Source organism: Tasmannia lanceolata, unplaced genomic scaffold (genome assembly GCF_043159265.1).
Source record: "Tasmannia lanceolata isolate RefF3 unplaced genomic scaffold, GAP_Taslan_0.1 ptg000037l, whole genome shotgun sequence".
NCBI classification, from domain to species: Eukaryota; Viridiplantae; Streptophyta; class Magnoliopsida; order Canellales; family Winteraceae; genus Tasmannia; species Tasmannia lanceolata.
Genome location: NW_027518714.1, coordinates 7088949 through 7104054, shown reverse-complemented (window position 1 = coordinate 7104054; position 15106 = coordinate 7088949). Strand labels below are relative to the sequence as shown.

The 15106-nt window shown below is 36.1% G+C and overlaps 1 protein-coding gene across 1 annotated transcript; it reads left to right on the top strand.

The window, feature by feature from the left end:
• The first annotated feature begins 1251 nt into the window (after positions 1-1251).
• Positions 1252-13197, top strand: LOC143860758 (RNA-binding S4 domain-containing protein). Its single transcript, XM_077371572.1, has 10 exons — positions 1252-1452; positions 1573-1664; positions 8421-8552; positions 8640-8713; positions 8892-8997; positions 9121-9189; positions 10724-10788; positions 10905-11003; positions 12548-12647; positions 12973-13197. The coding sequence occupies exons 1-10, from the start codon at positions 1296-1298 to the stop codon at positions 13033-13035; spliced, it is 957 nt and encodes a 318-aa protein (XP_077227687.1). The 5' UTR covers positions 1252-1295; the 3' UTR covers positions 13036-13197.
• Positions 13198-15106: the final 1909 nt, after the last annotated feature.

Below are 15106 nucleotides of genomic sequence, written 5' to 3'. Positions count from 1 at the left end.
CCTGACTTATGCCGGCTTGGGTGCCTATATGTGGTGATTTTTCCAATTGAGTGGCAATTAATAACATATTTTCTTGGTCTCCTACTAGGTCGTAAACTGCCCCAGCATAACTAGGAAAATGTCACCATGGGTGACATTCTATTTTTCAAAACTATATTTTTATTCTAGGGTTTTGTTAACGAGTGCCGTGCCCTCGTTAAGGTGCTTTGGAAAAGAAATTTTACAATCATTTTTCACGTTGCTTAAGACTTCTACAAATGTTTTTTGGAATTTCTATCAAACGATGTGTAAAATTTCTTTTCCAAAGCACCTTAACGAGTGCCCTTCGTTAACAAAACCCTTTATTCTATATACCACGACAGTTTTACTGCTCAACTTCCCATATCTACCGGGAAACGAATTTGGAAGCAGATTAGTTAGCCGTACAAGACATTAGCAGGAAAATGAAAGGCTATTAGAGGTTGCATCCTCCTGGTTTATGTTATAAACTCACTAATCATATGATTAGGTTTCAATCCTGGTGATATCTAACCATCCTTGTAAAGTATCTAAGAATCGAGTTTTTATACGCATGGTGTCTCAAATACACAACACAACTTTTCTAAAAAATATAGCGGGTCCGCATCATTCTATGATCCGAACCATTCATTTGTTGGGCTGCAATATAAATAGGTCATGCACCAAATATCATCTCCCGTAGATGATCCTAACCCTCATATATGTAGAAGTTTCTATAATGTGTCAGCCTTCTAGAGATTGGAGGGTTAGGATCATCCTATGGAGAGTATTTTTATGGCACGACCTATTTATTTACGCGGGTGCCAAACAAATAAATGGTTTGAATCATCTAATAAAGTAGACACATGGTTCTTTTCTTCGCTCAAAATGTGTTACACTAAGTAAGTAGACAGGTCTCTGCATTTGGATTGCTGGAATTAGGAATTGGAATCAGCACTCCTTTAAGATTACCTTGAAAAATTGAATGAAAAAAATTAAATTAAAAAATATCAAAAAAATTTCAAAAAGAATAAAAAACTAATTCAAAAAAAAAAAATTCTAATAAAATTTTCATTCTAAGTGGTATTATAATACTACCTCTTAGGACGGGAAACAGATTCCAGCATCTTTTTCTCCTTTTAATTCCAGCCCGTGTCATTTCCAGCCTTCCAGGCCCCGTATCGGAATAAAATGCCGATTCCACCTGATTCCGGCAATCCAGAGGCACCCTAAAAAGTAAAAGACTAAAAACCCATTTAGCTAATCCCAAACCCATACGCAGACAGAATACAGGAAAAATGTATGCGGTGAGCTTCTTGACAGAGCCCATGCCGAGTTTTTTGAGAAGAGCAGTACGGGGGCTAGTGCTTTCTCGGCCTCTGATCATCAATAATCTCTCTTCTCGTGGAATCAACCTCTCGTTTCCTCTTTCTAGTACCCGAATTTATTCTTCAGGTATGTTGGAATTGTAAAACCCTAATAAGTTTCCAAAATCAGAGAGAGAGATAGAGAGGGTCAAAAGTTAAATACGAAAAAAACATTTCTGCTGCTATTATATGAAGCAAAATCTTGCAGGGACACATGCTTTGAAGTGGGAAGGTGATGTCTTGCTTAAAGGAGTCAGAGACAAAAATGTTCTTGAGGATTTAAAGCATATTCTTGAAATGGTATTTGCATTATTCATTGGTAAATATTCCATGCCATTTGTTACCTTTTTGAACGACAATATTGTCTGCTATGTTCACTTAGTTACAGTACATAGATGGAACCTTTCCTTCGTTAATTATAAGTAGAAAGAGAGGTTTCTCCAATGTAGTGTACAAGAAAAAAGAAGAGGCCCACAACCAGATGACCAGGACGGTCGGGGCTATAGGGAAAATTGAAAGAAACAAAAAAGAATTGAAAAACAACAGCCATTAGGGCGGCGAAAAATCATAGATTTTCATGCATTCCTACCAAGACCAACACGGGCAAGTTTACCTGAATTGCCATTAGTTGATCTTTTCAAATGCTGAAACCTAACATGGAAATCAGTTATTCTTTCCTAGACCTAATCTATCAGCTCCACAAATCTCCTACGATGTGGATTCCATCCATTCATCCACCTAATGACATTAAGCGAGTCCCCCTCAACAATCAAATTGCTTAGAACACTAACATCTGCCGCTCTTTATTCAGCTTCATTGGAGTTTGTCACTCCAATCGGACTAGTAAAAGCTTACCTAGTCAAACCCAGGTAGAGGATATCTATGAGTTAAAGTTGACGAAAACCAAATGTGATATTAGCTGAATTGTATATCTCTGAGTTAAAGTTGACGAAAATCCATGTAGAGGGTAACCTTAAATAACTCCAATTGTGATAATTGTTGGATATTTAATGGTCAAATAGATTAGTTCAACTACTAGTGATATATTTAATTGAAATGAAATAAAAGAAAGGGTTACCTTTGATGATCCCGAATGTAAACCGCAAATCAGTAACCAAAGATCAAAGCATATATGTGAGAAATTGAGAAGAGGTTAGTGGTAGAGGCACGTTACGGAATAACGCTACCCTTAAGATAGATTATCGCCCCACCACACTAGGTATGCAATCGGGTTCTCTTGCGACCTATCTCCAGGATACAACACCACTTTCCTTGTCGTTGACGGTGTGCACGCACCGGCTCGGACCTTGCGAACACGATCTATGCCAAATGATTTTGCCCAACAAAATGAAACTTGGAAACTCTTAAAACTAGTTGATCAAAGTATTTAGATATATACTTGATCAGAAAATCAGCAAAATAGATACGTGAATAGTGTATAAAAAACCAAGAAGAAGAAGAAGTAGAAGAGAAAGGTACACTTACAAATGAGATGTGTCTTGTATATATATATACAAGAGAATTGCACCGTTGTAGTGTCCCGTTGTAAAACGGTAAAAAACATGCATCATTAGTGTCCCGTTGTAGTGTCCCGTTGTAAAACGGTCATTAACACTAATGATTGAAAAGCATTAAAATAATGAAAACAAATCATCATGAATCATCATTCAACGTTACAATGCATCACCATTTAATTAATAAATGGCAGCAACGTGTAAACGTTTGACCAATTGAATTTGATTCACTTTAATAATAAAATATCAAAGCTTTTAAAAACAAAGCTTAAAATATTATAAAATTTCATCAATCCCCCACATGAATCAAAATTCAAAATAAAAAATGTTAAATAAATATGGGCAAACCAAGATATCATGCAATGGGCGAAGGTGTCTTGTGGACTTGAACCTTCACTTAGTGTTCATATATTACAGTCTATAAAGATTCCAAGTGAACTACGTCTTGAACAAAGAACCTTGAGTAATAGACCTTCACATATACACATGATACCGGCAATGTAACCGTGTTCTATCGGGGTAGCACATTTCGGCCATGCGCTGATCCTGTTTCATGAGAGCTCTAGAGAACAAGCATTAATTCTCATAGGAAGCGGCCTCACTTCCACACTCATATAGGTGAGTCCATCAAGGGTACCTGTAACCACGCACCCCGCTTATAAACAGCTATAGACCCATTCAGAGCAAAGCTCTTCCTCCATATCGTTACAGTTAGTACTATTTACATCTTAGGGATAGGCCAAGAGAAGTCTTTCATTCTCTTGAAAATTTAAGTATAGTACTTTCTCCGATCACTTGAATAACTTGTTTTTCCCATTGAACCTAGTTCTTGGGATCTCCAGTCATATAGGTTGGGTTGCCGTTATTGGTGATTCTATTTGATAGGCTTTAGCCCCATCCCTCTTGATGTTTCAGCCACTAGCTTTTTAGCTAGTCCTTTGGTCAGTGGATCTGCCAAGTTTCTCTCTGACCTTATAAAGTCAATAGCAATCACTCCATCTAAAAGCAATTGCCTCACATTATTATGTCTCAGACGTATGTGTCTGGATTTACCATTATATGCTCTACTCTTAGCCCTTGCTATTGTAGCTTGGCTATCACAATGAATAGATATAGCTGGAATTGGCTTGCACCATAGAGGAATATCTGCTAACAGATTCCTAATCCATTCCGCTTCTTCACCTGCTTTATCTAAAGCAATAAATTCATATTCCATGGTGGAACGTGCTCTACAGGTCTGCTTGGTAGATTTTCAAGCGACAGCACCACCACCCAAAGTGAAAAAATATCCACTTGTGGATTTAGTTTCTTCTGAATCTGAAATCCAATTTGCATCGCTATATCCTTCTAATACAGCGGGATAACAACCGTAGTGGAGTCCAAACTCCATTGTGCCTTTCAAATATCTTAAAATCCTGATAAGTGCATCCCAATGTTCTTGACAAGGGTTACTAGTGTATCTGCTTAGCCTACCAACTGCGTAAGCTATATCTGGTCTAGTGCAATTCATTAGATACATTAAACTGCCTATAATTCTGGAGTATTCTAATTGGGATATACTTTTTCCAGTATTTTTCTTAAGTTTTGAACTAGGATCATATGGTACACTCAAGGGAGTACAATCAAATTTGTTAAATTTTCTAAGGATCTTTTCAACATAATGAGATTGTGTTAAAACAATCCCTTCCAAATTTCTAATTATCTTAATTCCTAAGATTACATCTGCCAACCCAAGATCTTTCATGTCAAAGTTTTCTGGCAAAAGATTCTTGGTATCATTTATAACATCTAGACTCGTACCAATGATTAACATATCATCGACATACAGGCAGATCAAAACTCCAGAATTACCTTCAAATTTACTGTATACACATTTATCAGAATCATTTATAGTAACACTACTTTATCAAATTTCTCATGCCATTGTTTTGGTGCTTGTTTTAAACCATAAAGAGATTTTATAAGTTTACACACTTTACGTTCTTGACCTGGGACTACAAATCCCTCAGGTTGTTCCATGTAAATTTCTTCTTCTAATTCTCCATTTAGGAAAGCGGTTTTAACATCCATTTGATGGATTTCTAAGTTATAGATAGCTGCTATAGCTATCAACAATCTTATTGTTGCAATCCTAGTTACAGGAGAATAGGTGTCAAAATAATCTATCCCTTCTTTCTGTTTAAAACCTTTGGCTACTAATCTAGCCTTAAATTTTTCTATAGATCCATCGGTTCTAAGTTTCTTTTTAAAAATCCATTTACAACCTATTGGTTTGCACCCATGAGGTAAATCCGTTAACTCCCATGTGTTATTTGATATAATGGATTCTATTTCACTATTTATAGCTTCTTTCCAGAAGTTTACATCCAAAGAAGACATAGCTTCCTTAAAAGTAGATGGATCATCCTCCACCAAGAAGGTATAAAAGTCAGAGCCAAAGTTAGTAGTTTTCTTTGCTCTTAGACTTCTTCTAGGTTCTATCTCTAGGCTACCTTCTTCTCTACCTCTTTTTCTTCCTTTAGGTTCTTGGTTTTTTATTTGAGGAATACCACGACTACTAGATGCAACTTCTGTTTGAGGTATTAGAGATTGACTTACATTAGTTTGTTTAAGAGGAAACACATCTTCAAAAAATTCTGCATCTCTAGACTCTAATATAGTGTTTACATCTATGGAATTATGTTCAGATTTTACCACCAGAAATCTATAAGCTGCACTATTTTGTGCATACCCTATGAATACACAATCCAATGTTTTAGATCCTAACTTTGTTTTCTTAGGGGGAGGTAATCTTACTTTAGCTAAACACCCCCACACTTTAAGGTATTTAAGACTTGGTTTTCTACCTTTCCATAACTCAAATGGAGTTCCATTTTCATTTTTATAAGGTATTTTATTTAGTATATGACAAGCCGATAATAAGGCTTCCCCCCACATGTTAAGTGGTAGCCCTGAACTAGATAGCATGGCATTTACCATGTCAATTAGAGTCCTATTTTTTCTTTCTGCAACTCCATTTTGTTGTGGAGAATAAGGTGCCGTCACCTCATGAATAATTCCATATTTTCTACAATATTCAGAAAATTCATTGGAGGTGTATTCACCACCTCGATCTGATCTAAGTATTTTAATTCTTTTTTCTAACTGATTTTCCACTTCAGTTTTATAGGTTATAAATTTTTCTAAAGCTTCATCTTTAGATTTAAGAAGATATACCATAGCAAATTTTGATTTATCATCTATGAAAGTAATAAAATATTTATTTCCTCCTCTAGTAATAGTGTTCTTTAGGTCGCAAACATCACTATGTATTAGTCCTAGAATTTCTGAATTTCTTTCTACTGATTTAAATGGTTTTTTGCTAAATTTTGATTGACCACATATTTGACACTTTGGTTTTTGTTCAATAGAAACATTTGGAATCATACTTAAGTTCACCATTCTTTTTATAGATTGTGAATTTATATGTCCTAATCTACCATGCCACATATCATACGTTTCAATAATATAAGCAGAAAAATCAGAAATTTTATTGATTTCGTTGATAGCTATATTGAGCTTGAATAAACCTCCACAAGCATAACCCTTTCCTACAAACATCCCACCCTTGGTGAGAATAAACTTATCAGATTCGAAGACGAGCTTGTAACCGTGCTTGTTCAACAAGTAGCCAGAAATTAAGTTCTTCCTGACTTCTGGAACATAGAGAACTTGATGCAGTGTGAGAACCTTGCCGGAAGTGAGTTTGAGATCAATCTTCCCTTTCCCCATGACCTTAGCCGTTGAGGAGTTACCCATGAAAAGCATTTCGCTTTCATCTACTTGATGATAGGTGACGAACGCACTTTTGTCACAACAGACATGTATAGTGGCTCCAGTGTCTACCCACCAATCACTCACATTGAACACCATGTTCACTTCAGAGTCTACGGTTATAAGCTTCTTCACTTCGGTTCCGTGAATAACAGTTCCAGATTCCACCATATTGGCTTGAGGAGCGGGTTTCGCTTGAGAGTTTCCGACATTTTGGGGAGTGTCTTTCCCCTTTCTATGTCGACATTGTCTAGCATAGTGTCCAAGTTTTCCGCAATTGAAACAACCCTCTTTCTTCTTATTTTTGTCTATCTTTTTGTTAATTTTGAAGTGGTTTCGGTTCTCCATCTTTTTCTTGTTTTGATGATACCCAAAGTTTTTATTTATTTTCTTCTCACTAGTTTCAACAAGATTAGCCTTAGAAAGGAATTTCGATTCTTTGTCATTTTGATCACGATTCCTATGTTCTTCTTCTATTCGGAGTGATACTAGGAGATCTTCTAAAGATAATTCCTCTTTTTTATGTTTAAGACTTTTTCTGAATTCTTTCCATGAAGGTGGAAGTTTATCAATAACTCCAATTGTGATAATTGTTGGATATTTAATGGTCAAATAGATTAGTTCAACTACTAGTGATATATTTAATTGAAATGAAATAAAAGAAAGGGTTACCTTTGATGATCCCGAATGTAAACCGCAAATCAGTAACCAAAGATCAAAGCATATATGTGAGAAATTGAGAAGAGGTTAGTGGTAGAGGCACGTTACGGAATAACGCTACCCTTAAGATAGATTATCGCCCCACCACACTAGGTATGCAATCGGGTTCTCTTGCGACCTATCTCCAGGATACAACACCACTTTCCTTGTCGTTGACGGTGTGCACGCACCGGCTCGGACCTTGCGAACACGATCTATGCCAAATGATTTTGCCCAACAAAATGAAACTTGGAAACTCTTAAAACTAGTTGATCAAAGTATTTAGATATATACTTGATCAGAAAATCAGCAAAATAGATACGTGAATAGTGTATAAAAAACCAAGAAGAAGAAGAAGTAGAAGAGAAAGGTACACTTACAAATGAGATGTGTCTTGTATATATATATACAAGAGAATTGCACCGTTGTAGTGTCCCGTTGTAAAACGGTAAAAAACATGCATCATTAGTGTCCCGTTGTAGTGTCCCGTTGTAAAACGGTCATTAACACTAATGATTGAAAAGCATTAAAATAATGAAAACAAATCATCATGAATCATCATTCAACGTTACAATGCATCACCATTTAATTAATAAATGGCAGCAACGTGTAAACGTTTGACCAATTGAATTTGATTCACTTTAATAATAAAATATCAAAGCTTTTAAAAACAAAGCTTAAAATATTATAAAATTTCATCAATAGCCTTAAATGAATCCGTTTGTGATAACTCTTCGGAAAGAGACATTTACAGAAAAAAGTACAATATCAAGAATATAGTTTGAATGGAGTCACACACTGGATTGTATATCTATGAGTTAAATTTGATGAAAACCCATGTAGAGGATAACCTTAAATGACTCCAAATGTGATAACAGCCTTAAATGGTTCCATTTTTTTATAACTCTTGGGAATGGTTAAATTGTTACTGATCTCATGTAGTATATAATGTGGTACTTGGTTAGTGAATTCCTTATTATACTGCTGGCCTTTATTCCGTGGGGCTGACTCTCTGTGTTTGCTTTACAAGGCAAGACAAGTGTCATCAAGAAGGGATGTTCTTCATACAGATTTTCTTACCCCACCAATACTGAAGGAGGCGATGCTGATGCTAGAAAAGTTAGCTGATGTCAAAGCAGTAGCTCAGGGAGGATATCCACAGGTTTAACCACCATATCCTTGTTTATCTTTTTTATGCCAAAACATTTCATCCATTGTGGCAGGCTTACATGTCTGTTGAATTATCTAGGCTGAACGTTGTCGCCTTTTGGTTGGACATTCTGAAGGCATGGAAATTGTTCCAGATGTTGTTACTGCACTAAGGTGTATTTTCCGTATTTAGAGTTATAATTTGTTCCCTAGACCGTTGTTTTCGGTAGCATTAACACACCTTTTATTTAAATTTGTAAAGTGGTTACTCTTTCCAGAATCACAGGAAAATTTAGGTTCGAACCATTAACACACCCTTTATTTAAATTTGTAAAGTGGTTACTCTTTCCAGAATCACAGGAAACTTTGGGTTCGAACCTTGTTCTCATGGCGACTTCCTTGGAGCAATTCTTGGTACAGGAATCGCAAGGGAGAAGCTGGGGGATATTATTTTGCAGGTACCTCTGATTGCCCAAATCTATACATGTACATACCGTTATGGATATTCACACTTTTATACTCCCGGCTTAGGATTTTATTGGCTATTCAGCTTCCAATTTTATCTTCTTACCTGTGTCCAGGATGAGAAAGGGGCCCAAGTCATTGTTGTTCCAGAACTTGTTGACTTCCTTGAATCTTCATTGGAAAAGGTAAAGGTCCATTACATTACATTATTTTCTTTTAAATATTTTCATATTCTATGGAACTTGTTCACTGTTATATAGAAGTGACGAGGAATTCAGTGCTCTTTCTACTTTTTTGGGGAACTTTATTTTAGAAAACTAGCGTTGATGCTGTCCAACTTTGGCTAGTGTAACATTCCCGCTTCTGCCTTTTTTTCTTTAGTGAGAACCTTAAAACAATTTTCTATCTAGTCTACCCATTACCAAACCATCTTACACGTTCTACAATAAAATTGTCATCATAAAACTACAGTTGTCTTTTTTTGTCCGCCACCCTTCCTGCTTTTAGTCTCCTCTTCCTAGGCCTCTTTCCATGGCTTAACAAAGATATTAGTTTTACCAATTCCACAATGTTGCCCCTTGACCACTGTACTGTATCCCTTGATACTCCCAAGCCTTTCCGTCCTTACCACAATTTTAAAGCTCCCTAATTTCATTTGTCCCTTGAAAGTGAGTTCCACAAGTTTACCACGTCTTCCATTTTGCTCTCTACCCACTCTTCATCTTACATCCAAACCAAATCCTTCTCTTCATCAGCGAGCATTTGTGATAACTGCAATAATGGAGAAAATCCTCTGAACATAGTGACTCATCTAGCTCAGTAAAGAAAACAGTTATTGATGCAACAAGAGAAGCATGAACGGTTCATCCTAATATGATTGGGTGAATCCCTGCTCAGCGAGTGTCTTTGGATATAATGAGAGAAGTCTTTGAACAGAAGAGAATTCTCCCAATTAATAATGTTGGGCCCTAAGAACCTTCTATTCATCCAGCGACACATTTCAACATTCCCAGAGCCTTTGAACTCCTCAACAGAATGCAATTCTGAAAGCCCTACGCAACCAACAACCTTTGGTATAATGAGAGAAGCCTCGGAAGAGAGGAATTCTCCCAGCCAATAGCCTTGACCCAAAAAACCTTCTATTCACCCACTCACACATTTCGACTTCCTAGAGCTTGTTATCATGCACATCGTTGGATCCTTAATCAAATCATTGTTGCTTACTTCTGATCTCATCAAATCGTTGTTGCTTCTGATCTCAAATCATTGTCTCTTCCTTTAATACATCCATTACCATCTCAGTTAAGAAAAGGTCCATCTGCCTGTTTGCAACAAAATTGAAATACAAATAGCATACTGATCACTTCAATAAATCCATAGAGCAAAGTCATTCTGTGAGTATTTTTAATGGGTTTACCAAAAATAAACAATAATAAGAATGGTTTATGTAAGCTCGTGAAAGTAGAGTTTCCTCTTCGTTTTAGGGCGTGGGGTTGTATGCATTAACAAAGGAAATGAATATTTATTGTTAGAAGTATATTCCTTAATGCCATTTAGAGAAGTTTAAAACAAAGGGAAGGCCTGCCAATATAAAAATAATGATAAAAATAAAAATCCTTAATGCCACTAGGCTTATGTAGCAACAATGACATTACTATTTCCCTTGTAAGTAACCTCACTGATACCTTTTCTGGTAGTAATTTTATTTTCTTCTTGCAGGTGGGTAATGTTCCAGTGTCCTGCACAAAGATACCCTTGCTTGCCTTAGAGTATGAACCACCAAGGTCAGGGGTTTTTATCTTGGTAAATTCCTTTGTCTATACCTATTGTTGCAGTCTCTTTTCTTTTCTTTTCTTTTTTGTGACAAACCATAAACATACGAATGGTCACATGTTTGTAGGACCAAATCATTTAACACCATAGAAGCGTCATTACGGGTTGATGCAGTAGCTAGTGCTGGATTTAAGATTTCACGTTCAAAACTTGTTGATTTGATCAGGTTAGTCTTTTTACCGTCAAATAGCTACTATATAAGTAGTGTGATTTGTTTATTGGATGAATAGACCTTTTTGATAGTTTATTGGGTGAATATGCAGTAGTGTAATTTTGTTTCTCATGTCTTTAACAAAGGTTTGATTTTCATAGACTGCATTTTGTTTTACTGATATCTTTATTTTCCAGAAGTAATCAATGGAAATATAATGCCATTAAAATACAAAGTTAAAACTAACAAGGCTTTACAAATAAAAATTTAAAGCCCAGAAGCATATGAATGGAAATTGTAGCCACAACAATAGGCATTGGTTCAATGCTTTTTTTCCCCTCTTGAACCATTAAAAGAAATGTTTTTTTTCTCTTGAAAAGATTACTCATTTTTATTAAAATAAACAAGCAAAGTACAGAGAAATTCAAATTCCAAGACGGACGGACGTTGCCCCTCCCCAAGAACCTCCCTATGACTCCTTTGCTAGAGAATCTCTGAGCTCATTGTCTTCCTTAAATATATGCACAAAGGAAATGTCTCTATCCCTACAAATATCCACAATCTCATTAGTGATATTTTCAAAAATCCCTAAACAAACAAGTAGTCTAGGAATGAGAACTCACTCCAACATTGGCATAAAACTGAAGGGTTCATTCTTTTAATTTCACTAACTGAAGCTCACAGATATTAGGACAATGTGTGCTAAAACCACATGGTAGAAATCCTATATCTTTTTTTGAGGCTGACTGTAGGCTGGTTTACATTAATGTTGCATTTCTCGTAAAGCTTGGTCTTTTTTCTTTCGCTGTTCGGTTCGGCCAGGACATTGCGTTCTGTCTTTCTACTGTTTTGACTGATTTTCTGTACTGTAATGAATGTGGAATACAGTTACCTTCTTTCAAAATTTAAAAATAGAAGTAATTGCTGCATTTCTTAAGGCCCGTCTGATGTGTTATGTGTCTTAGCTATCTGTGTGGATGACTATTATATTTTGGAGGGATTTTTCCTACAAGTAAAAATATTTAATCATTTTATATATGCATCTTATAATCTTTGTTGTTCTTAGAACTTTATATGTTCCATTTTTGGGGGCTTCTCAGGTTGGGCACTTGGTTTTTGTGCCAGATATTCCATGCAGGCAACTTTTAGTATGTAACACGTTCAAGAGCTGAGGGTGTATATCATATATTTTGGTCCCTTGAGAAAATCTTTCTATATTAAAAAAAAGGGACAACGGGGAATGATATCTGCTTGACATTTTTGATAATGGGATGATTCACCTTGTTTTACACTTTTTAAACTGGTTACACTTTTTAAATTGGCTGCTGATAGCTTTTCAGGACTTGTAATAGCTTTTTACTGCTAGTTAAAAAGTATAAAACAAGGTGATTTGTCCCATTATCAAAACATAGTAGTGCGGATATCAGTCCCCTCAGGCATTGGGAAATCTGAAATAGTAAGCAGTTGTACAGTCCTGTTTAATAACAAAAGCAAAACCAGTTATCTCCTGAACACATCTCTTGTAATGAGTTTTAAGAGGTCTTTCCATCTCTTTTCAGCAATGGAGACGTACGAGTTAACTGGGTGACTGTGACAAAAAATGGAGCCACGCTCAAGTCTGGAGATATTGTTTCAGTTAGTGGGAAAGGGAGGTTAAAGGTAAAGCTATAAAGTTCAACCAAATTTTAATCTCTTCCTTACCACTTCAATATCAGCAATATTTTGATGAATTTCTCCTAGCCCATACATAATGTTCTTTCATTGTAGTATAAGTACTACCTCTCAGAATTCTTGGGCGATCATTATTAGCACATTGGACATTCGATTAAGCAGTGTAGTTACTTGGAAGCTGCATAAGTTAATGTATCTAGAAGACTAGCACAAAATAGGGGCATGTCTCATTGCAGAGAAGGATTTCCTTCCGAAAAGTATTAACTCATTTCTATTTGAAGTATTCCTCAGACTTGGATGTTCTTGGGTGCAGGTAGGGGAGATAAGAACAACAAGGAAAGGGAAGTTTGCAGTTGAGCTCATTCAATATCTATAGGCTTCGACGTGGGTAATTTTCAAGATTTCACTCAAGGTTATCCAGATACTAAAAGTTTCAATATTCTTGTATAGATGACAAGATCATATGTTATTATGAATGAACAATTGGATTAAAATGATTTATGAAATTTTAAAGGTCACAGTATATGGCTATGATGCTGATGACTGATTCTCCAGTTTGTTGAAATTGTTTTCTAATTAAGGGTGACCACACTGACTAACCTAGCCTTATTAGGAGTTTTGGGACTTCGAACTAAGGGTTTAAGGTTGCCTAAAGTTTATCTCTCTAAAGAGTCCTATATTAGAAAGAGTTTAGTGCATGAAGGGAAACTAACCCGAATCCATATTATATATATTAAGTGGTTGCGTAATGGGAGCAACACACATTAACAGATACAAGAGCGATTTAGGGTTCTTCTTTTGGTGGTCCCTGATCTATCGAGATAAAGCCCTGGATTCCATTGATCTGAGCACAAGGACTTATAGATTACCATTATAAAAAAAAGGACTTGGATAGATTGGAAGACCTCTTCATCAATCCCATCTGATCATTATGGCCAGAGGTATGATTTGATTCCTGCATTAGTTTTGAATGAATATAACAAAATTAACTTATTCATGAGAAAGATTGGTTTTGAATGATTCTATTCGGTTTTAGACCTTATCTTGGAGCAACTGTTCATTAAAACTGGTTCCTTTCTAGTAAGAAAAAACTCAAACAATTCACCTTGTGTTCCTCAATAACTGCAGCCTCCGTAAGTGCCTCTTCCCTGCCATCCTCTTAGCTTTATATTCAGACCTTACTTTGCTAATAATAATGTCATTGCAATATATCTATGTTCATACCTATCCAAAAATAAATTAATAGTAATGTCATTGCCCTTTGCCTTTCTCTGCTAAAAATATTACATATATTTGGATTAATTGATCCGTTATAGAGCCGCATCTACGAGACAGTTTAAATTTTTGAGCAAATGGCCCCTCACTTCTAATTTGCCCACCCAGATATAAATGTGGATGCATCATAGACAAGTCTAATTTTGGGCTGGGTTAGATGATATAAATTCAGAGTAAGTGCTTTTTGGTTCCTTGATATTGTGATCGGACAGTTGAGATCTTACACTCACAGCAACTTTCTTGGGTCTAACACCACATGAACGACTATTTTTATTCCCAAAAAAAAAAAAAAATGAATTTCAAGTTTTTGCCCTGAATTTCATCTTGTTTTGATTTACACATCTTCCCTATTTGTTTTAAATTTCTATTGTTGACTGTTAGACAGCTTGTTGGGCAATTAGATAAGCATTAAACAAAGAGGTTGGGAAATGAAAACTCTCTATTCTATCATCAATTTCTGTACCAAGCCTAACTGAGAGCTGTCTCTTGGTTAACAGAAGTGCACATTTTAAAAATCCCTATGTTATGTTTGGTTGCTTGGATTGGCTCGGAGAGTAGTGGAATAGGAAGTCAAAAAGGGAGGAGACAAGCATTTTGATTTGCCTAGAAGTACTTCGGAAAATTGTGTTGTAGTGTTTGGTTGCGTGGCATTTACTCGGAGAGTAGGAGAAAAAGTAGGGGGTGTCATTAGCAATATAGGGAGAGAGGAGAGATGGAAGAGAGAGAGAGAGCATCATTCCCTAGAAAATTCAACCATAATTCTTTGCTTTAGGAAGAAGGGAACAAGAACGAGACAAGCAATTACTACATGAGAGACATCCAAGAGAATCCAATGAATTCTAATACATTTTGGCAACCAAACGTGGAATGGCATGCAAAATTCAAACCAAATTCCGACGGCTGCCGAGCTTTTGTGCAACCAAACGAAGCCTAGGTAAAGTGCTTTTTTATATTTCCAAATCATTTTATGAATTTTGTTTTTCTTAAGTTTTTTCATAGAACTTGAGCATCAGGTTGCCCTCTTGGCTAAAGTAAATTTTATGCTCACAGGAGTTAAGAGGACTAACTAGTTATCCCGTGAGCAGGGGAGTCGATTACTCGAGAAGAGTAGGATTATAAAAATAGGTAAAAATAATTTACAGTTTCAAACCTCATGCAGAAGATCCTTAGGA